Raw genomic sequence first — 24534 nt, 5'->3', positions numbered from 1 at the left:
TGAAATTGGCTAATAACTGTATATCAATTAGGTTATGATGTGTTGCCTGCTATGCTTTTATGCCTGGAGCAACAATATTTCTTTTAGCTTGTATAACATTATAATTTATAGAATGTAGTTTATCATAATGTGTGTAGCAACAAAACAATTACAATCGAACTAGTCTAGGTGGATTGTAGTTAAACAGCACTTATAGATTTGGTTCCCTCTAATTGAGGTGATGTCATAAAGGTCTGTGATTGTACTGAAAAGGTCCTGAACTAAGGTCAGTAAGGGGGAATCTCCAGTGCATCTTAAAAGGCTAATTTAAAAGACATAAGAATATAGATGTTGTATCTTATGGCTGCAAATAGCCAACAAGTTGTATGGTTCTTGGTTCTGAGCGTTTGATTAATTGTGCACAATGACGTGAATTTAATTCTGCAATAAATGCATTTAGGGTGATGTTTATACGTGAAAGGGAGCTTTCAGAAATGTATCCAAATTTGTGGACTTCTCTGAGAATATGGCATTCATTCAGTGATGGTAGCTGAAGCAGAGAGGAGCTTTTTAAAGCTGAAACTGATCAACGTGAAACGTTGGATCATCAAATCCTCACCAACTTCCAAAGATGCACCATCGAGAACATCCTAACTGGATACCTGACCAGCTGGTACAGCAGCTGCACAGTACTCGATCGTACTTAGATCCCTGCAGGGACTCATAAGAGCGGCGGAACTCATTATTGGAAATAAACACCCAGCCTTACAGGTCATCTACCACACACAGTGTCTGAGGAAGTCTCAAAAACATCACAGCTGATCCCAGTCACCCAGCACCCAGTACCCAGTACCCAGCCTGTTTCACAAACTGCCATCAGGCTGGTGGTACCAGAGTATTCATTCCAGAACCAATAGGCGAAAGAATAGTTTTTACCCTCAGGCTATCAAAATCTGGGACTGCACAAAACTTATTTAATATATACAGACACTTTTGCACTCACATGTAAATAATTATACCTTTCTTATGCCTGATTATTACTTTTCTTTCCTTTTTATTCTTTCTGTTTTGTATTTTTTAATGTTCAATATTTAATATTGCTGTAGTTTGGATTTTATTGTACAAACTGTCACTGGCATCTGTACAGATGTCAAATTAAACTTGAAACTTGATGCCGTGGTTCACCCAGGGGCATCATTCAAGCTAAAACTGTTATTGCCACTTGGTGTATCTACTTAACACGAACATACAGTTTAGCGTCTCTTCAACAGCAAGCAGAACATTTTGAGAGGAATAGATGATGGAAGAAACTCGACGCCCATGGCTTTATTTGCACATTTTTTTTTATTTGTTGATAAGAAGGTTTTGGGCTCATGATATCAATCAGTGTTAGACTCATTAATATTATTCTGTTAATAGATTGTTGTGTTAAGAGTAACATAAGAGTATTTTCTCATAAACTGAGTTGATTAAGCAAATAGTCTTGTGACAAAAATAGAAACATTAGAGCCATAATAAACCATAGCACTTTGGATGCTTAAGTACATTTGAAGGCAAACACTTTTGTACTTTTACTCAAGTGGAAGTTTAAATGGACACTTTTACTGGAGTCACATTTTACATCTCTACATTCCATCAAGTACATGCTTTGTGTACTAATATACAATTATCTATCTATCTATCTATCTATCTATCTATCTATCTATCTATCTGTCTGTCTGTCTGTCTGTCTGTCTGTCTGTCTGTCTGTCTGTCTGTCTGTCTGTCTGTCATGGCCAAAAATATCACCTGTGCAATTCTCTCAGAAAATTGTTGCAGTTGCAAATGTTTTGGTATTCACGTGTTCATATTTTTTTTTTTGTTTGCACTGGAACAACACAAAAAACTTCAAATCTGATACAATTCAACACAGAACCCAAAAAATGCACTGGACAAAATAATTGGCATAATATTTGGTAGCACCCCGTTTGAAAAAAAAAAAATCAATCGCTTCCCGTAACCATGAAGGAGTTTTTACACCTCTCTACTGGAATCTTAGACCACTCTTCTTTAGCAAACTACTCCAGGTCATTCAGATTTAAAGGATGTCTTCTCCCAGCTGCTGTTTTTCCATCACTTTGTTGTAAACATTTGTGAGTGCTTTCTTAAGTGTGTTTCGGGACATTGTCCTGCTGGAAGACCCATGACCTCTGGTGGAGACGCTGCTTTCTGACAATGGCCACTATATTGCGCCCCAGAATTTTTTGGAAAGAAACACAGTCAAGGCATCCAGTGCAAGAAGCAGCAAAGCAACCCCGAAACATCTTTGAACCACCACTATGTTTAACTGTAGGGGCTGAGTTCTTTTCTTTGAAGGCCTCATTTCTTTTTCAGTAAACAGTTCCATGATGTCCTTTACCAAAAATCTCTATTTTTGTCTCATCTGTCCACAGTACATTCTGCCAGAAGGATTGTGGCTTTCGTCACATACATTTTTCCATGGTCAGTGTGACACACAACACAAAGGTTGAGTCAACTTCTCTCCATTTTAACCGGTTGCAAGTGTGATTACTATACTGCCCACCCCTGTTACTTGCCACAGGTGTGTCTAAATACAAATTACAGGAGCATCACATGCTTGAAAAGCAATTATTTTTTACAATTCTGACCAGGGTGCCAATCATTTTGTCCATTTTTGAGTTTTGTGTGAAATCTTATAAAGTTTGACTTTTCTTCTCTGATTTTTTTTTGTGTTGTTTCAGTGCAAACAAAAACAATAAGCATGTGAGTACCAAAACATTTGCAATCGGAACAATTTTCCGAGAGAATTGTTGCATTTTCTGACAGAATTGCAATTGTGCTGATATTTTTGGACGTCTGTGCTCAGGATCTGACTTAATGACCTGAACATTAAGGTTTTAAATCCTAGCACCACAAAACTGCCCCTGTTGTGCTCTTAAGTCAAGACCCTTAACCCTGCCTTCTCAGGTGAGGAGGCCTGGGGTGCAGTCAGTGTTCCAATTCATCCCAAAGGTGTTCACTGGGGTTGAGTGCTTTAGCAGGCCACTCATCTTCCACTCGAGGATGTTTAAACCATATCTTCATGGAGCTGACTTTGTGCACAGATTCTGGAATTGCACAGGGTGTAATCATGCTGAAACAGGTTAAGAGCTGATTGTTGGAGTGAAGCTAAAATGTAATGCGTTTGCAACAAAAGACATTAGATACAATTGTGTGGCTTCAAGATTTTTGTAACAGTTTGAGGAAGAACCACAGAAAAGATGCGTGACCCAATACGTTTGACAATCTAGTGTCTGCGTAGAATAGTGTCGGTTGTTATAACAGAAAAGAGGGAAATTGTTTGATTGTTTGACCTTTGATTGTATAGTATAATAGAAAGGAGACTAAAGGAGTTTTTTTCCATCGGTCAGCACACGTTTGAGTTAAGGTAGAGGTTATTTAAAGGAAAGTCTCCTCAGTTTGTAAGACTAGCCTAGACTATATGGGTGAGAAATCCAAGAAGATCAGATGAAATTGATAGTACATCGTTGCGGACGGATCTAATGGCAAAGTAAATATCAGCTGGACATTTCTTTTTTAAGAGCGCATTTTACACAGTTCTCGGTAATCATTTCTTCCTGTGCGATGCCAAAACAAATGGTTGAATGAATCACTGCCTTGAGGCCCACATTTTGCACGCAGAGTAAATGAAAGAGAGTCAAACAAGACATTTTAATTAACTACTGTATTTTAAATGCAGGTTATATACCACTGTGATGTCTGTTCTAGACAAGGTCAATAATTTAGACATGGTAGAAAGAGCAACGGTCTCCGGAGCGTTCATGACGAGGCTGATAAAACTGCTCAGTCGGAGTGTTAATTTATGGCAGTTTTATAACACAAACAAGGGTTACGGCATTCGAGGAGCTGCTCAGCCTCCATTTCAGATCCATTTTCGACACAAATAAGCTGTAACTCTCCTCGAACCACCGGGGAACCTGGGTCAAAATGACCCATTAAAGAATGGGAAACAACATCAGTGTTATTTTTTGAACCTCAAATGCTAAGAGCCTGCCTCAAATTTTGCTCATTCATTATACTGTATTAACATAATTTTTACGCTAAGCTCGGGTCATAGTGACCCTCAGATTAACACGGTGAAATAAATACAAAATCACTGGCCTTTGCAAATGTGAAATCACACAGTAATTATAATCTTCTGCACATATGCTTCATTTATTATGTGCACCCAATAAGTATATACATTTGTGGACACCTGAGCATAAGATTGTATGTGCTTTTTGAACATTCCATTCCACATTTAGACCCTATTTGCTGTTATAATAACCTCCACTCTTTTGGGAAGATGTTCCACCAGATTTTTCAGTGCCAGAGCTCTATAGTATAGTATAGTATAGTATAGTATAGTATCTTACATTCCAACCAATGTCAAGCATATCTTAATGCATATGGGTATTGTCATGCAGGAACAGGTTTGGGTCTGCTGGTTGAAGTGAAGGGAAAATTTCATGCTACTGCATCCGATGACGTCCTATACAATTGTGTGCCTCCATCTTTTTGGTACCAGTTTGGAGAAGATCCACATATGGCTGGAAAAATCAGGTGTCCCAATACTTTTGTTCATATAGTTTTGCTTAATACAAATTGTAGAATAATTATTCCAGTGAGAACACTGCAAGCATTCTTATCAATAGTTACTCATTTAATTTTGGAATAAGTTTTTCAGTATTCTGTCTTTTTTAATGTAGTTAAAAGGTCCCCTGTGGTTAGGATTCGGTGCTCTCACCACTGTGGCCCGGGTTTGATCCCCGGTCAGGGAACCAACCCCAGCCATTAGGGTTGCAAAGGCTTAGTGCCGGTCCCAAGCCCGGCTAAATGGGGAGGGTTGCATTAGAAAGGACATCTAGCGTAAAAACGTGCCAAATCAAACATGCGGATGGTCCGCTGTGGCGACCCCTAACGGGGGAAGGGGAAAGAAAGTTTTTAATTAAGAAGGCTGTGTAAAATAAAAAAATAAAAAAAAGAATTCAATGATTTGTAAATCTCATAGTCATGGACGCCTCCCCAAAAATGCTTTTTTTTTTATTGTTTAAGCCATAAATCATCCTCCCGCACCCTTTAAACACACACAGAAAACATTTGCAAGAATACAGTGAGATAAATTTTGTGTAAATTTGTAGAAATATCACATTTATAGTGAGTACTGTACAGTACAGTTTTTTTGGTTGAAGTGTCCTATGATGTCAAAAAAGGGGCGGGGTTAAAGATACACATCACTGCATTCTTTATTTTCATCGGCTAAATCTGTTCTTTGACTCCGCCCTTTTCTGCGGCAGAGGATACTACAACCAATAAATAAGCGGAAACCTGTGGTTTCACGTAACGCTTATGATTTTCAGCATCCTCTCGTAAACAACACGACGTGTTCTTTGTCTTGGGTAAATATATGATACACTGTACAGTATTTTAGGTACACTTTTACTTCATTTTATTATGAATCATTATATTTTTATTAATATATTACCTAATTTCAACATAAAACTCCATAAAAACTATTCACTATAAGTTGACTTTTTTCGCGATAAATCGGAACCATTCGACAAACAAAATAGTTCTGTGCTAAATTGTAACTCGCGATAAAGTGGGACCGCAAGATTCAAACCGCGATTAAATCAAGGGACTACTGTATTGTATTCAATGTAGAACAAGAAAACATATAAAGTGTTTAAACTGAGGAAATGTACAATTTTAAGGAAAGATAAGCCATATCTTTTTTACTGGTAGTAGATGCAGTATGTAATTTAACATTGTCTTGCTGAAATCTGCAAGGCCTTCCCTGAAAAAGATGTCTGGATGGAAGCATTTCTTGCTCCTACTTTTAAGCATTGATGGTGTCTTCTCAGGTCTGCAAGCTTCTATTTAATATGCACACATGCATCCCATATACCATCAGAGATGCCTGTTTTGTAAACTGAGCACTTATTATAAGCCAGATGGTCCCTCTTCTCTTTATTCTGGAGGACACGGTATCCATGGTTTTCAAAAAGAATAAAACATTTTGATTTGTCTGACAACAGAACAGTTTCCCACTTTGCCTCACTACATTTTAAATGAGCTTTGGCCCAACAAAGATGGCAGCATTTATGGATCATGTTAGCATATGGCTTATTCTTTGCATAATAGAGCTTTAACCTGCATTTATAGATGGCACGGTACACCGTGTTTACAGACGGTGATTTCTGGAGGTGTTTCTGAGCCCACGCAGTGATTTCCATTACAGAATCATACCTGTTTTTAATGCAGTGCCACCTGAGGGCCCTGAAATCACAGGCTTTCAGTATTGATTTTTGCCCTTGTGCACTTTTTAAAATCATATTATGGATTGTTGATGATGAGATTAAAAAGTCTTTGCAATTTGATGTTGAGGAACATAGTTGTAGATGCTGGTTTTTTTGCAGATTGGTGTGTCTATGCTCATCTTACTTGATTCTCAGAAGCCCAATTATCCTACTAACATGTTGCCAGTGAACCTGCAAAATGTTCCTCCAGCTGTTTTTTTTTTTTTTTTTTTTTAAATATACTTTCCCAGGCTTTTTTCCCCCGTCCCAACTTTTTAAAGTTGTTTTGCACCAATCACATTTAAAATTACCTTATAAATTTCCTCAAGGTTTCCTCAGCTTAAACAGTTGATATGTTTTGTATGTTGTATTCTGAATTAATGGAGATCATTTTTGAAATTTGCAAATCTTTTCCGAAAAACTTTATTTTTATATATATTTAACTTGTCCCAACATTTTTTTGGAATTGGGGTTGTAATTGTAGAACCTGTGATTGGTTTTTATATCAAAATTGTTGCATGGTATTATATTATACACTTTTATTTTCTTTTATTATGTTATTACATTTCTTTTTCAGGGATTGTTATACAGCACTTTTGGTGTTATTTGATTTTATTTTTGACTTCATTATTTTATTTCTTTATCTAAAAAAAATCTTAATGCTATTAGTTACTGCACTCGTTTTAACCTCTTTTTATGTATTTATCATATTCTAAATTATTCAATTTTATTTGTATTGCGCTTTTAACAATGAACATTGTCTCAAAGCAGTTTTACACAGATAATGTGGTGATAAAATAAATAAGATGTTCATTATAAGTGTAAGTTTGTCCCTGATGAGCCGGTGGCGACTGTGGCAAGGAAATACTCCCTGATTATTTATTATTTATTATATAATACATTTGTAAATAAATATTTATTATATATAGTTAATTTTTTCATTTTTTTTACACTCACTGCTATTTATTATTAATTATTATTTTTATTTATTTTTTCTTGCATATCAATAATTTAGATTTGCCAATAAGAAAAAGAAAGATCTTGTTTTTTCTTAGTTTCTCTCTCTCTCTCTCTCTCTCTCTCTCTCTCTCTCTCTCTCTCTCTCTCTCTCTCTCTCTCTCTCGCTCTCTCTCAGCAGGGAGTTTTTTCTCAGCAGTGACACCTTTGGCTTTTCTCACTATGGGTTCAGGCGATAGATGATGTCTGTGAGCCTGTTTTACGACTGGTATTAACATGTGTCTCATGAAATCGGAGCTCATGGTCAGCGCTAAAAGCGAGTGTGAACATTGTGCTCAGTTCACCCGGACCACGTGCAGAGGTTGTAGCGTAAACACTAACGCATCCCTGCAGTGCGTCCCGGATAATCTCAAAACTCCTCCTACGTTCATGTTTTTCACATTTTAGACACTTTTTTTCTGCCCACACGATTTCTTCTCTTATATGCGATCTTCTCAGCGTTAGATTTGGCTGCATGGTCACAAGTTTGTGGACTCCTGACCTACTGCTTTGTGTGTAACCCATTCCAGATTCGGCACCATCTTTGCTGCAGTATGGATGTGCTAGATTTGTGTGTGGGGAGATGTGTGTTCATTCAGCTACAGGAGCATTAATGAGATCTGGCTGATTTTGGGTTGTAGTTTTCTTCTTTTTTTTTCTCACATCATTGTACCTCTGCTGTACTACATGTCTGTGATATTAAGTTGTGCTCAGAGTCGTGTAATTCTGAGAGAGAGTGGATGAGGGATTTATTATTTTTTGCAGGAAAAGCAATGAACCATGAAGCATATACATGAATGAGGAGGGTGGTGTCATTCTCAGTATATTCATACAAAAATTAGCTTTCTCTCTCTCTCTCTCTCTCTCTCTCTCTCTATCTGTCTGTTTGACTGTCTCTCTATCTCTCCCTCCTCTTGTTGCTGTCTGTCTCTGCGTCTCACTTTCATTATCTTTTTGTTGCTGCCGTTGTCATCTTCTGTCCTTCTGTTCATCTCTCTCTCTCTCTCTCTCTCTCTCTCTCTCTCTCTCTCTCTCTCTCTCTATCTTTATCTCTGCCTATCTCTCAGTCTTTTCATTTGTCTCCATCTGTCTCTCTCTCTCTCTCTCTCTCTCTCTCTCTCTCGCTCGCTCGCTCGTTCTCAGCAGGGTGATTGAGCCTGTCCAGGTTTTTCTTTATCTCCTTTTAATTACTAAGCTTTGCACAAGGGTTTAAGCTGTTACACTGTGTATGCATCTGTGTGGGTGTGTTCTCGTGTGTGTTTGAGCGCTCAGCTTTTCAGACTGCAGCACTGATGGAGATTGAAATGAAAAATATAAGAAACAGAGATGGAATGTATGAAGGAATCCAGGGGTATAACAGCAAAACACCGGCTTTTTTTTTTTTTTTATAAAGAGCTGTAATAGGAACTGTAATAGGGATGGATTAATAAATTATGCATTTGTTGTATTGAAACACAGTATCATGTTTTATTACATTACATAACTCAATAACTAACTACTGTAATTAGTAAGAGAAGGGGATGAATTATATATATATATAGCTAGTTTTAAGATTTTAGTTTTAGATTAATTGCTAAATAAATGAAGTGCTACAGATGATGCAAGATAAAAAAAGATCTTTTGGTATAATTATCACAATATTGATCAAATTATATATATATATATATATATATATATATATATATATATATATATATATATATATATATATATATATATTATTATTATTATTATTATTATTATTTCATCATACCTGCATCCTGCCATACAATAAATTCATAATCAGTTCATGAATTATATATATATATAGCTAGTTTTAAGATTTTAGTTTTAGATTAATTGCTAAATAAATGAAGTGCTACAGATGATGCAAGATAAAAAAAGATCTTTTGGTATAATTATCACAATATTGATCAAATTATATATATATATATATATATATATATATATATATATATATATATATTATTATTATTTCATCATACCTGCATCCTGCCATACAATAAATTCATAATCAGTCATTAGTCTTAGGAACAGATGTGCGCTTCTTTCCTTCTTCCGAAAAAACATCCAGTAAAAAACAAATTAGCCACATTTTTTGTTGCCTTTGCTGCAGAATATTTCTGAAAATTGAACAGCTGGTAACTGGCAGAGTGGGTTGATGCTGATGGCTTCCTTTGGCTTTCTCAAAAGATGAAAACTGTCTAGTGTTTAACGGTCCAGCTGTCCCTGTCACAGGGTTTCAGCTTCCAGCCGCTGATTCTCTTTCCTCAGGCACTTTTTTCTTACCTTTTATGGAAAAAATGCTGTCATGTTTCGTGATACTGTCTCCTGTGGTAATGCAGCTCCTCTGTTGTTTAACAAAGGCCATTCAACCCTTTATACAGATAGTTCTGTCCGAGTCGGTCTAGTCCGAGTTAACGCTCTCCTCTGGAATACTGTGATTGTGGTTTTATCTTATTATTTGCTTTGGTAAATATTGTATAATTGTTTAGTCATGATTTCGAATGCTTTGTCTGTTTTCACTCCAGTACAAATGACACTAGATAATAATAAAAAAAATAACTATATAGACAAAAGTTTGTGGAAACCTGACTATAAGATTAATATGTTATTTTTTGCATCCCATTTCCCAATTAGTACCAATTTGCCATCATAATAAACTCTTTTGGGAAGATGTTTTAGAGATTTCTGAGTGTGTTTATAGAGATTCATTGTTAGTAAAGTCAGGTTCTGATGTAGGTAATGTTCACATTTATTCCAAAGGTGTTCTTGCAATGCAGTTCTGTGTAGGTCTAAGTTTCCTTTTATACATTTTCTAGTTTTATATTCACTAAATTATAAATCTGGTGCCCAGGATGCACCAATTTGTCACATACATAACCATATACAGTCCGACAAGCAGTGAAATGCATTGAATGACTGGCCCATGGCATTAAAAAGAATACAAATGTAGAATTTATAGAACAAAAATAGAATTGAGAATAGAAACATCGTTTGCGCACGATGCACTTTATGTGGCAAGGACAACTTACTTCTTTAGCCCTTTGCTCTGTATTCTGTATGTAGATCTGTGTTGTTTTGTAGCACCAGGGTTGTGGAGAAACGTTGTCCCATTTCACTTATTGCATTCAGCAGCTGTACCTGAGCATATTAATGTATAATGCTAATGTTTTTAAATGTCTGTCACATCAGCTAAAATCACTACAACACCCTACATATACATTTGTCCTGACGTCTTAGAGCTAAACAGGTTTTTAAAACGCTGCCTGTGGAGATAATTTAATTACACGAGTCTGCCATTCGCAGTTCGTGTTCAATTCAGGACGTTATCACGCATACTAAATAATTGAGTCTGTGGTGTACAATCTAGGAGTGTTTTAAAGTGTAGACAAAAGCTACAGTTTTATAACATGAAGAAAACGGAAGAGAAACCTTGACGACATTTAAGGATTTAAGCGTTGTCATTTGATGGCATCGTGAATGGAGTCATTTGTGTTTTAGACAATAAGCTGATGTCTAAACAATTATAAAATTACAAATAGATACAAAAAATACCCCACTCTAATGCAAATAACAGTCATTTAAAAAAGAAAACTCACAATGAAGGTTAATAAGTATAGTAAGTGCTCGTATAAAACAGGTACACTATATAGATAAAAGTTTGTGGAAACCTGACTTCAAGATGTATTTTTTTGATTTGTGAGATTTGTGGGGATTCTTACAGCCACAAGGGTGTTAGAAAATGTAGGTAGTAATGCAGGTGAGGTGAGGAGGCCTGGGGTGCAGTCAGCATTCATCCCAAAGGGGTTTAACAGGGTTTAGAACTCATGCAAATTAAAATTGTATATTTCCCATACACATTCATGTGAACGACATGTAGTAAAATGCTTTTTACGACTGTCCAACATGTAAATAGAATAATAATAAAAAAAAGTATAAAATATAACAAGTATAAAAATAGGATTAAAATAAATTATTGCTGTGCCAGTCCAGTGTTAAAGTAACAATTGTGCAATTGGGCAAAAATATTTGTGCAAAGGGAGAAAATGTAAGTCCAGATAGAACAAGTCCAGGTGCTGAGTGTTTTCCTGGTTTTAACTGGCTCTCGGGAAGAAGCGTGTCTTCATTCTCTCTGTGTTTGCCTTCAAGGATTGGAAGCGCTTCCTTGAATGAAACAAAGAAAAGACTCCATTGTTGGGACGGCTTAGGTCCTTTATAATCTTTCTGGCTCTGGTCTGGGCTTGCTATAGATGTCCTGCAGGTCAGGGAGCTAAGTGCAGATGGTACGCTCAGCTAACCGCACCACCGTCTGGAGGGCTTGCCTGTCCTGCATGGTGCTGTTCCTGAACCAGAAAGTGAGGCTATCCGTCAGGACGCTCTAAATGGTGCAAGTGTAGAAAGTCCTTAGCAATAGGAGAGGGTAGTTATAAGTCCCTTAAACATCTCAGATGGTACGGACACTTTTTTGGCCTTTTTTAACAGGGTGTTTATGTGACAGGACAAAGACAGGTCCTGCGTGATGTGAACATCTAGATACTGAAAACTGTCCACTCTCTCCACTTGGGTCCGGTTGGTATGACTGCTCCTGCTTCGTGCTGAAGTCCACTATAGGAGGAGTTTCCTTTTAGGAACTCAAGCTGCGTAGGAACGCTTTGGGAACGTGACTGAGTTGTCCATGCTCTGAGTAATGAGTCTAATCAGTCAAAATTGAAGACAGGTTGTCACTGGCATGGTGACGTCACGACCAGGGAGTATAAAGCGCACCTGGAGAGAAGACTGCTTTAGCTTCTGTTTGTTTATGAAGTGCTCTGTGTGAAATTTAATGTTTGTCTGTCTGTTTTGTCAAAAGAATGAAGGCAAGCTCGCATGCTCTTACGAACCCGATAGAGCGAGGAGCTCCTGGAGGTTGTGACACGCGCCGTTCATAAGCTTGATATAGCTTGCCGGCCGGTGAGCATAAAGCCCCTCCCTCGGGCAAGTTCAGTGAGCGTTTTTTGTTCCCAGCATCACAGCCTCTGCATCAGGGCTTGCCATTCTTCCCTGGGAGCGGCCTTTCTCATTCTGCCCCTTCAGCCCCAAGACGGCGGTTTATTCCAAAGTCTCTGGGCTTAGGAAATATGGCTATAGTGTCATGCCATGGGTTGAAGAGATGCTAACGCTATCTCTCCCCGGGTGTGGCATCTTTCATAAAACCCCTGACATTACCCACCAAGGCCCTGCGCACTACCTCGGCGCTGGTGGGTAATTCTTACGCCTCAGCAGGTCAGGCCGCTGGATTTTTGCACACTCTCTCCTTCAGGCCTGTTCAGCGACGCCATTGATTCGGTAGTCGACAAGATAATCTGTGGCATTCCAACGGCATCTCCTATGCCGCTCTCATGGGGCTGCATGGTGGGCGCAGCCCCAACCCCAACCCAGCACTTCGTACCGCCTAGAGCAGAGACAGACCATCGCGACACGCTCTCACTGTGCGGGATCCCGTGAGGCACTTTGGGTTAAGCCCCATGAGGTGACAGATCTGAGGACTGTCATTGCCGAGAAGAGGGCTAGGGCCAAAAAGACCCGACCTGTGGAGGGATGACCAGGGAGCATGTAGGACCACCTTTCTCGGTGCCCATTTCCCCCTGGCCCCTTCAGGGACCTGGTTTGTTAACCCTGCCACAAATGTGCTTCAGGGCAAGGCCAGCTCCAACGAGCCCCCTCCTTCAGTTCCGCCTGGCATCGTTGAAGACCAGGAGGTCTCGTTTCTAGAGCCGTGTCTGGGCACTGTCCCGGCTTTGGACACACCAGAGGTCAGTCCCAAGAAACTGATAACCTAAAGGGAGAACCTTGCTGCCAGGTTGGCTTTGCCAGACGTGTCCCAGTGGGTCCTGTGCACTGTAGAGCGAGGCGATTCAGTTCGTGTCTCGCACGCCCCGGTTCAATGGCCTCTCTCTCACTCTAGTGAGAAGCGAGCAGGCTCTGGTCCTGGAATGAGAAGTAGATACTTTCCTGAGGAAGGAGGCCATCGAGGTGGTCCCTCTGTCACAGACAGAGAGTCTGGGTTCTACATCCGGTACTTCATAGTTTCCAAAAAGGATGGTGGGTTGCTTCCTATCCTAGATCTACGTCAGCTAAACCTCTCTTTGGCATGACTAGTGCCTTCCTGCTCCCTAGAGCGGGTTATGTCCCCAAGGTGCCCTCAGTCGCCCCATGGCCTGTCAGGCTCCAGGCATTCAACCCTTCTTTATTTCTGACCCCAGACCAGGAGGTTCAACCTGAGTTTCCTTGCAGACCAGCACACCTTTTCTAAGCATCTGCCATCTGGACTTCCCCGGAAAGGTGTGGCTGATGTTGGAGTGCCCATTTTCGCTGCTGGTCCAATTCTGCCGAACACGTTGCAGGTGGCAGCAGTGGTGTCAGCTGCAGCACTCCTACTTTGCTGGATCCCACTCCCTCTGCAGTGAAGACTCTCTGCCGTCATACCCTTCTTCCAGCACAGTGTTTTGGCACCACTGTAACAACTCAACTGGTTCTGTGCTGAATGAAAAAGAGACAGGCAAAATTTCACTAAGCAGAGCTTTCGTTCTTTAATTTTTTGTTTTAACAACAACGCTTTCCTTTCCAGTACTCACGGTGGGGTTCGCCCACACACTAGCGGTTTGGGATGCCTTTCTATCTTGGCATCCACTGGCGGCCACTCGCGGATCAGCCCGTCCGCCACTTGCTCACCTCTGGCAAACAGTGTTTAAGATGTTGGACTTATGATCAGAAGGTTGTGAGTTCAAATCCCACCACCACTAAGCTGCTACTGCTGGGCCATTGAACAATGTTCTTAATCCTCAACTGCTCAGTTGTATGAATGAGATAATTGTAATTTGCTCTGGATAAGGGCGTCTGACAAATGCAGCAAGTTTTGAGGTGGAAAAACTCCCGACATTATATGAGAAAGAAACCTTAAATCCATCCTCATTTGGGTGACATAAAATAGTATGATTGTGAATAATCCCTTTTATTATCTAGCAAATGTATTATGGAAAGTGGGTCAGTGATTAAGGCGTTGGACTTTGGCTCTGAAGGTTGTGGGTTCAAATATTAACTACACCGAGATGCTACTCCTGGACCCCTGATCAAGGCCCTTTGCCCTGCTCAGTTGTATAAATAAATTAAATGATATTTGCTCTGGATAAAGTTGACTGCCAAATAATATACTGTAAATGTTGAATATTAATGATCACAACATTGTGAGTTCAAATCCCACTGCTGCTGCTGGACCCTTAAGCAAGTACCTTTTAAACTGCTTAGTTTATTGTCATTCTACAGACATAACTGTGGCTCTGGGAAAGGGCATCTCCCAAATACCATAAATGAAAATGCAAAAATGTACTTTGCATCCAACCAGTAGTGCAAATATCAAATAAATGAATGGAGATATATATGCTATAGTGCAACAATTTATATAACACTGTACAGGAAAAGAAAAACAGAATAATGCACACCAGTATTGCATTAGGCAATTAGGCTAAATAAAAATATAAAAAGGGAAAATAGTGCTTTATACTTGTCATATGAACTTTACAGCACATCCTTTCTTCACATATACAGCACCCTTGGAGCACCTATAAATAAGAATGATATACAGTAGGTTAACGTAGCTAGAATAGTATGATAAATCAAATATAATGCACTAGAAACTAGTGCTGTTTTGTTTTAATTGTTTTATATTTTTTTATTAATTCAAATGTTTATTTGGACAATTTCATTCAGATTTTTTGTATAATAATGTTGCAGGCATCCAATCAAATATATTGTTATTGCACCAATTGCAGAATACTTACATCGGATTACTTGCTCACGTGTGAGATCATTCTTTGCTAGAATGTAATGAAGAAGTAGCATCTAACATTAAGGAGACAGGTGGCTCCTCATGTCTTAATGACCTTGTGCCAAAGAAAGGTAGTAAGGTTTCCTCTGTGGTTCAGATTTTAGAGGTCAGACGTTGAACAAACTTTTGTCAAATGCAAAATATCCCGAAAGTCTGTTGCAAATGGTAGTGGCAGCACCTATTCTATTTCAGCATTTGCGACCGAGACACCAAGCTAAATAAAAAGAATGCCCAAAGTTTAAGAGATAAAAACAAGCCAACAGTCCAAGTGCAACATGTCAACCTAAAATTGTGAGAAGACAGATGTTTTCTAATCTTCTGCTTTAGTTAAAGATATTTAACTAGAGAATTTATTTAAAATGTATTTATGCCATGTTGACCACTTTATTAATGGCATGACCACTTTTTTAATGGCATGCCCACTAAGAAAACAACAATCCGTAACCAGATGTTTTTTAAATTACTAATAAATAGGATGTTTAAAAAAAAATAATAATAATTTTATCGCCCAGCCTTACTAGAAACACACAGTAAATGCAGATCCGTGAAGTAACAATCTAATATAAGGAGGTGTAGTAGTAACAAATAATTGCAGTACAGTGTGACACTAGTGACGAGGCAGGGATTATTGATAGATTAGTGATTAGTAGACTGTTATTAACACAAAACCCAAACTGGCTGTAAAACCCATTCAAGTCTCAAGTGTGGAATGTGACTCAGAGTTGTATTCGGTGCTTTTCTCATTCTGAAGCAAAAGCATTTCAACTGTGAGGTATAAAGGAATAGACTTCTTGGGGTGTCAGGGGTGACGTGGAAAACACCCCAAAAATGTTTTCCCTCTCACAGATTTGCTAACCTACACATTTTTGCTCACGTGCTCCAAATTTTAACATCACCTTACACTAGGATATTCTCTAAAATATGTCAAAAGAGCTGTTTTTTCCCACATAAACATTGAAATATGAGCTAATCAGTATCTTCAGTATTTATATTACAAATCTTTTGGTCCATTTTGGCAGATAATAATCTTGGACTGGGCTAAAATGACTAAACCCCTATTTAAATATGACTCCAGTCCTCCTTTTAGGTTTCTACTTGAGTACAATTTCTCACTTTTGAATGGACTTGAGTATAAAAAGTAAAAGTAGTACACACACACACACACACACACACACACACACACACACACACACTCCCAAACATTTTACAGAAGAAACTGTTGGAAGATGAAAATGTTTAATATACAATGTATGAATTTGCTAAAAGTATTGGGACACCTGACTTTTCCAGATATATGTGGTCCATATATCGAACTGTTACGACAAAAATAGAGGCACACACTTTTATAGAATGTATTTTTGGATGTGAAAGCATTACATTTTCTCTTCACTGGTACAAGAAAACACAAATTTGTTCCATGAACGTGAACACTGACTGCACGCTAGGCCTCCTCACCTCACCTACACCATACACACTCTTGTGGCTGAATAAATCCTAAGAAACTCCTCAAACACACTCCAAAATCATGTGGACCATCTTTCCAGAAGAGTGGAGCAAATAAGGACTAAAAAGGGGATTTAAAATAAAAAAAATCACACAAATCTTATGGATAGGGAGCTCTGGATTTCCAGTGAGAAGGTTGAGTTCAAATCCCGGCTTTTTTTTTTTTTTTTTACATTACCTACTGCATGATCCTCAAAGCATATATATAGGCAAAACATAAAATGGCACTTAAAATAAGTTGACTCAAGGAAACAGATTAAATCCATCTGCTGTGGAGGATTATGCAAATGCACATTTTCTAGACATACAATGAGATTTTTTCAACACCTACACAAAGAGATTGACAGGGCTGTATTACAGCCATGCAAATTCTTTTATTGCTGCTACAATCGGTTGTTATCAGATGAGTTAAATCACCAGAGCGTGCTGATGTGAGAAGGTTATCTGCGGACTTTCATACTGAGACTTGTGAATGCTTGGTCTAGTAATTAGGTGCTTTATTATCATAATTGTTATCTGTTGTTTGGTATAATTAATAAACCTGAATATTTAATCGATTCCTTTAGATTTAGAGCCTCAGGATTCCCACTCAGGTATTTAGAAGCCCAAAAAACAACTCAATTATTTGGCAGCATTGAGAACATTCAGACTTATACTGTATGCTTCTCGCAGGCAGGGATTTAACACACCGCTGCTTTCCTCTAGACTTTTGGTATCCCACTATAGCGAGGCTATGACGTCAAGGATGTTTCTAAATTTGGGCCTGCTGCATCGTGTTTGCGTTTTCTCGTCGTTGCTGTCATCTCAACCTAATGGCTACGAATATTTATAACGGCTTGATTTCGGTGCTTATTCTGAAGTGATCGTGAGTGTGCATGCAAGGCTACGCTTTCCGCTGTAGGGGTTGAAAATAATGGTCACTCGGAGCACATGTTACTGTTCCTTTTTTTTTTTTTTTTAAGTCAAGAAGGAATCCCTGCCTTATATCCAGTGTTCCTGGTAAACAATTTACATCAGGATCCAGTGCAAAATGAAATAAGTGACTAAGCATGAAGAAATGTTCCTTCATTATTATTATTATTATTATAATTATTATTATAATTATTATTATTATTATTATTATTATTATTATTATTATATTATTATTATAATATTATTATTATTATTATTATTATTATTATTATTATCACATTTATTATTATTAACAATAAATAAAGGAATGAATAATGATGATTTTGCTATGTATAATTAATAGTAAAAAATCAATACATTCATTTCCAGAAATTATAATAATAAAACAAATGATTATTATTCTGATGGTGTAATTGCTGATTATGATTGTTATTTTTTTTATTAATTAATGAAAATATATTATTATAATTATAATGTTAATAAATATAAATAATAATTATTATAATAATTCTGTACAATTACACATGATTTAATATTGAATTCATTGCATATCGTTGAACCTCTTTACGAGTGGGTACATCGGTACAGCGTTGTGTTGAGAAATAAAGTTTTAAAATTCACAAATTCGACTCGGCTTTTCCTGAACGGCGTCTGATTTTAAATAGCGTCTCAAGCAAAGCCTATAATCATGTACAATCATGCCGCCATTTCTCCAACAGCACATCCTGAAGTGTTATATTCCTTAGAGAAATGTGCCAACGCTAACATTTCTCAAAATGTCTTTAAGAATGGCATCATTTTTATCAGTCTGTAGCTGCATCAGTTGCATTTTGTGAAATATCCACAAGTCCGGTTAATTCATTTTAGTATCATTTAGGGTGACGCAGTGGACATTGTTGAACATTAGGGAAATGGTGGTTGGGGTTTAAAACGTCTTGCTGTCTGAGAAACAAAGAGACTATATGAAGAAGAGCCTCAGATGCGATCTTTCTCCCAAACTTCACTTTTTCTATTTGGGGTCTTCACAAAATAGCCAAGAATCAAGATTTATATGCAGTATATTATAATATATTATATATGTGGGTAAATAAATCTAAGCAATACAATGATATGCTTGAATAGGATTTTTTTTGTCAGCATGCAAACTCAGATGTCCTTAATGTCTTTTTGTATGTAAGGAAAAAGCACTGATGTGATTAATATCCACGATATTGTGTTTTACGGCATGTTCCTTACTACCTGGCTCTGCAGCTGGGCTTCTGATCTACTCCAGAATTGCACCAAATTCCTGCCCTTGACTCTACTACACATGGCAAAAGGCTGTCATGTCTTGTTCTGTGGAGAGTAATGACCCGTCTTCTCACCCATCTTTGATCATGAACAGACCAAAGAATCTTTCACATTTCCTGTCACTTATTTCAATATCTTTGATCTGTCTTTCGATTTTTCCTTCTTTTGAAGATCGAATATATTTCTTTAATAAATAATTAGAACAATATGGTGTGTAATAGACTTCACGTCACGATTAGATCTTTTTCGCCATTCCTTTGTGTAGCTCATATACGTTAGAATGAAATGCCGCTTCTCCAGGATCGTGGGGCAACAAAGTGCAAATAAACGACAATTATTTCCCAAGCCATACTTGATAAATATAGCAGCCAAACAGTTTCCACAATAAGAAGGGACCTGAAGTGGCATCTTGGTTCCGACCAAGGGTTCCTTCTTTGAACGTAACTTACTCAATTAGATGGATTTTATTGTTGAGGATTTGACATCATCTTGTATTGTTCGGTTCTTCAAAGCTTATCCTGCAGTTGTTGCCATAGCAACATGTCTGTAAACTCAAACTTTTTCGAAAGTAGGTTAATTTTTCATAAACAAATTTAGATCAGGGGTAAGTGGAGGTCTGGTACCGCAAAGCAAACTGTTGCGGAATTAGCAAGAACAATATGGAAAGCTTTCCAAATTGGACACATAATGGGGATAGACTTGATCCTTTAGCACAGTATACAGTATTTGACTTTTGGAAAGATATGTATTTTTTTCCTGAGGGAATAATTTATCTGATTCGTTGGCTAGACAATCAAATTAAAAGTACAGTAGATGAAGTAAAAAATGATAATATATGTAATATATGTAATATATGTAATTAATATATATATATATATCTTATTATAATCTTATAAATAAAAAACACTCACCGGCCACTTTATTAGGTACACCTTACTAGTACCAGGTTGGACCCCCTTTTGCCTTCAGAACTGCCTTAATCCTTCGTGGCATAGATTCAACAAGGTACTGGAAACATTCCTCAGAGATTTTGGTCCATATTGACATGATAGCATCACGCAGTTGCTGCAGATTTGTCGGCTGCACATTCATGATGCAAATCTCCCATTTCACCACATCCCAAAGGTGCTCTATTGGATTGAGATCTGGTGACTGTGGAGGCCATTTGAGTACAGTGAACTCATTGTCATGTTCAAGAAACCAGTCTGAGATGATTCGCGCTTCATGACATGGCGCGTTATCCTGCTGAAAGTAGCCATCAGAAGATGGGTACACTGTGGTCATAAAGGGATGGACATGGTCAGCAACAATACTCAGGTAGGCTGTGGCGTTGACACGATGCTCAATTGGTACTAATGGGCCCAAAGTGTGCCAAGAAAATATCCCCCACACCATAACACCACCACCAGCAGCCTGAACTGTTGATACAAGGCAGGATGGATCCATGCTTTCATGTTGTTGACGCCAAATTCTGACCCTACCATTTGAATGTCGAAGCAGAAATCGAGACTCATCAGACCAGGCAACGTTTTTCCAATCTTCTATTGTCCAATTTTGGTGAGCCTGTGCGAACTGTAACCTCAGGTTCCTGTTTTTAGCTGTCAGGAGTGGCACCCGGTGTGATCTTCTGCTGCTGTAGCCCATCTGCCTCAAGGTTCGACGTGTTGTGCGTTCAGAGATGCTCTTCTGCATACCTCGGTTGTAACGAGTTTTTATTTGAGTTACTGTTGCCTTTCTATCAGCTCGAACCAGTCTGGCCATTCTCCTCTGACCTCTGGAATCAACAAGGCATTTGTGCCCACAGAACTGCTGCTCTCTGGATATTTTCTATTTTTTGGACCATTCTCTGTAAACCCTAGAGATGGTTGTCCATGAAAATCCCAGTAGATCAGCAGTTTCTGAAATACTCAGACCAGCCCGTCTGGCACCAACAACCATGTCACGTTCAAAGTCACTTAAATCACCTTTCTTCCCCATTCTGACGCTCGGTTTGAACTGCAGCAGATCGTCTTGACCATGTCTACATGCCTAAATGCATTGAGTTGCTGCTATGTGATTGGCTGATTAGAAATTTGCATTAACGGGCAGTTAAACAGGTGTACCTAATAAAGTGGCCGGTGAGTGTGTATATATATATATATATATATATATATATATATATATATATATATATATATATATATATATACAAATGTGTAATCATTATAATAATTTTTTAGTGGATTCTTTTTTTTTAATGCTTTAATTTTGCTTATTTTATTAATGTTTTATTTATATTTGTAATACAATTGGTCAAACAGAAATGCCTGCTGCGTTCATCGCGTGTTAATAAAATTAGTCCCGTTAAAATGAATTTGCATTAAATCGTTATTAACACCGTAGCAACACCAAATATAAAGCACACTGGAATCTCATGCTGGCAGTAGTCCTTACTAACCAGAATAAACAAATGGCTAAACAATGACTCACTTTTGGCTGGTGACCCCAAAAGTCTTTTTGAACATCTTATTCCACATTTAGTCCACATTAGCTGTTATAAGATCCTTCGCTCCTCTGGGAAGATTTTGGAGTGTGCTTGTGAAGATTTGTGGAGATTCATTCAGCCACAAGGGTGTTAGTAAAGTCAAGTACTGATGTAGGTGAGGTGAGGAGGCCTGGGGTGCAGTCAGTGTTCACATTCATCCCAAAGGTGTTCAACAGGCTCTATAGCCTTCCACTCCAACCCCAGTAAAGTATATTTTAATGGAGCTGCTTTGTGTAGAGGGGCATTGTCATGCTGGAACAGGTTTGGGTCTCCTAGTTCAAGTAAAGGGCACATTTCATGCTTCCGCATCCAGAGACGTCCTGTACAATTGTGTGCTTCCAACTTTGTAGTAACAAAGTTGGAGGGGAAGAACCACATATGGTTGGAAAGGTCAGGTGTCCCAGTACTTTATTTAGTGCTGATAATTTACAGCATTTGGCAGACACACTTATCCAGAGCAACTTACAATTAGCTCATTCATACAACTGAGCAGTTGAGGATTAAAGTTCAGGCTCAAGGTCCAAGCAGTGGAGCTGGGATTTGAACTTACAACCTTACAGTATAAGTCCAACATCTTAACCACTGAGCTACCCCTTCCTCCTTCCTCCTGCTGTTAATCGCTTTGCCCCCTTCATTGACAGACAGTGTCTTAACACTCACAGTATTCTCTCTAAAATTAGCTAATCATCGAATCATAATTTTTTGTGGCATTTAGGTTGAATTAAAAAAACTCTCATGGCATAATTTAGTTGACTTACTCTGTCGAGCGAGTATTTAAAGTATCCACTTTTCCTGCTTCTTAAACTATTGCATGATAAAAAAATTGCCTGTGACTCGGAAAGTTGTTCATGACTCATCAAAATGATTCATTTCTCACCGCAGACCCGGCCATGAGGTCTCTGGGATTTTCAAATTGAGGAAAAACTCTTTGGAGCACCTTGAAGCATGACTTGAGCTTCAAACTGTGAACCAGTAGAAAGTTGAAGGGAAAAAAAAAAAACAAGCTTCCTGTGCATCCATCAGAACGAAGGGTCGTGAGGGATAGAGGAAGATGAAGAGGCGTTTTTTTGGAGAAGAAAATCCAAAAACAATCCCAGCTGATTGTGTTTGTGTGTGTGACTCATATTTCCTCTCCTATACTGGTATATTTGGTATATCCCTATTCTGCTTTATGGCTTAGTATAAAGTGACATATAGTACATGATTTTCGATTTTCTTTTTCTTGCTTTATATTACAAGATTTGTTGTATATAAATATATATATTTTTTAATTTTGTTTCCTTGTAAACCTTGCCCTGAAAAAAAAAAAATCCCAAATTTTTCTGTGAGGAATCTGTGAGGATTTTTCAGGGCAGTGTACACACACACACACACACACACACACACACACACACACACACCCATACACACACACACACACACACACACACACACACACACACACACACACCCATAGACATGTATGTATTTGAACAGAGATGGCTAACTTGTGTTAAATTTATTTTCGAGGTTAGTCAGGCTTTGCACATTAGATTGGGTATAAACTAGGGTTTTCAAGACATGAGAATTGAAGACAAGATATGCAGGGAAAGACATGACAGCGAAAGAGAGGGGAAGCTGTGAAAAGGGAGGCGAGAGAGAGAGAGAGAGAGAGAGAGAGAGAGAGAGAGAGAGAGAGAGCACTACTGGAATTATGTAAAAAAAAAAAAAAAAAAAAAAAAAAAGGTGCGTGGGAGAGAAAAGCAAAGACACAGAGAGGGATGGAACGCGAAAGAGGGAGGGGGTGTATGTAGAGGCAAAGGTATATTTATAGATTATTAATGCCCATATGTATATGCACCATCGGCTCCACATATTAATAAGAAATAGGAAAATTTTGAAGGCAATTATGGATTTAACTATGAAGTTTTTTTTATACAAATTTAAGTTTTTTGGGGTTTTTTGTTCATGGTTTTACCAGGTTGCCAATAATTCTGGAGCTTAGCTTTGGTATATCTGTCCTACACCCCTACCGGGGTGCCAATATTTCTGGAGCTTAGCTTTGGTATATCTGTCCTACACTCCATTGTAGCTGTTAAGAAAGAACCTTAAATTGATCCCCTGAAGATAAAACCCCTAAAAGCCAATAAGATTTCATAAAAAAAAAATTCCTACGAGTGTGTGAGTTGTGCATTACACTAGATTCATCGCCATTTGTCCACCTATATGAGGGTCTGCTCGATCCTGAGGGAAATCTAGGAGAAGTGGTATTCATGGAGGAATGCCATGTGTGTGTGTGTGAGTGTGTGTGTGTGTACAAGCTATATTTGGTGTTGTTGAAATGCATAAATGCAGTTCATCTGGCCTAGGTCTACATTTATTGTCTCTTAAGCAGAATAATTAGCCTCTCTTTTCTTTCTCTCCCTTTCTTTTTCTCTCGTCTTTCTCTCTTCGCAGAGCACGCTCGTGCTCGCAGAAAGAGCTTTGCCACAGTGAGGCAGAGAAGCATGGAAACTCCGCCCACTGCCCCTCCCCAGCAATTCCGTCAGTCGGTGAGTACCCCTGGCTCCATCCCTCATCCTTTCAGAATGATTTTTTTCATTCTTTTTTATTCTCTCTTTTATTACCTAGAAAATGTCTTACAGCCAATAGTTTTTTGATGGAGCATATAAAATATGGTGTAGAAACTTAGTAAATATTCATACTGTATTACAAAAGCAAATCCTAATTTGTTGTCTGTAGAATGATCATTTTGCAGTTGCACAATGCAAAGAGGTTTTCAGTGGACCAGGTGAATAACTTTTGAGAGATTAGGGAAAAAAAAAAACAAGAAAATGTCTACACCATTGGGCAAAAACAATTAGCAAAATAGTAAAATAATAAGCTTTTATTGGTCTTAACAACAAACCACTGCTCAGGAAATTTAGCAAGAATTAAAGTAATCTAATGAAGAAAAGTAAGATAAAGATTCCATTCAATTCAATTCAGTTTTATTTGCAGAGCGCTTTTAACAATAGACATTGTCCCAAAGCAGCTTTATAGAAATAAACATTGAGGGGAACCAGACACAAAAGGGAACCCATCCTCATGTAGGTGGCACAGAATGTCTATACATTGTCCAAGTCAAATCAAGTCAAGTCAAGTCA

At 38.2% G+C, this 24534-nt stretch overlaps 1 protein-coding gene across 6 annotated transcripts in view; it reads left to right on the top strand.

Annotated features, from left to right (window-relative positions):
* Positions 1-24534, top strand: part of syngap1a (synaptic Ras GTPase activating protein 1a) — a 178277-nt gene that overhangs the window by 89225 nt on the left and 64518 nt on the right. For all 6 annotated transcript variants that reach the window (XM_046858982.1, XM_046858981.1, XM_046858980.1 and 3 more), the window contains one exon: positions 23846-23940. In XM_046858982.1, the coding sequence (XP_046714938.1) occupies positions 23846-23940 (95 nt within the window). The remainder of the gene's footprint in view (positions 1-23845; positions 23941-24534) is intronic.

The sequence above is a fragment of the Silurus meridionalis genome, chromosome 10 (assembly GCF_014805685.1).
Source record: "Silurus meridionalis isolate SWU-2019-XX chromosome 10, ASM1480568v1, whole genome shotgun sequence".
In the NCBI taxonomy this organism is placed as follows: Eukaryota; Metazoa; Chordata; class Actinopteri; order Siluriformes; family Siluridae; genus Silurus; species Silurus meridionalis.
Note: the sequence above shows the minus strand (reverse complement) of the source record. Positions and strands in the feature narration are given on the sequence as shown.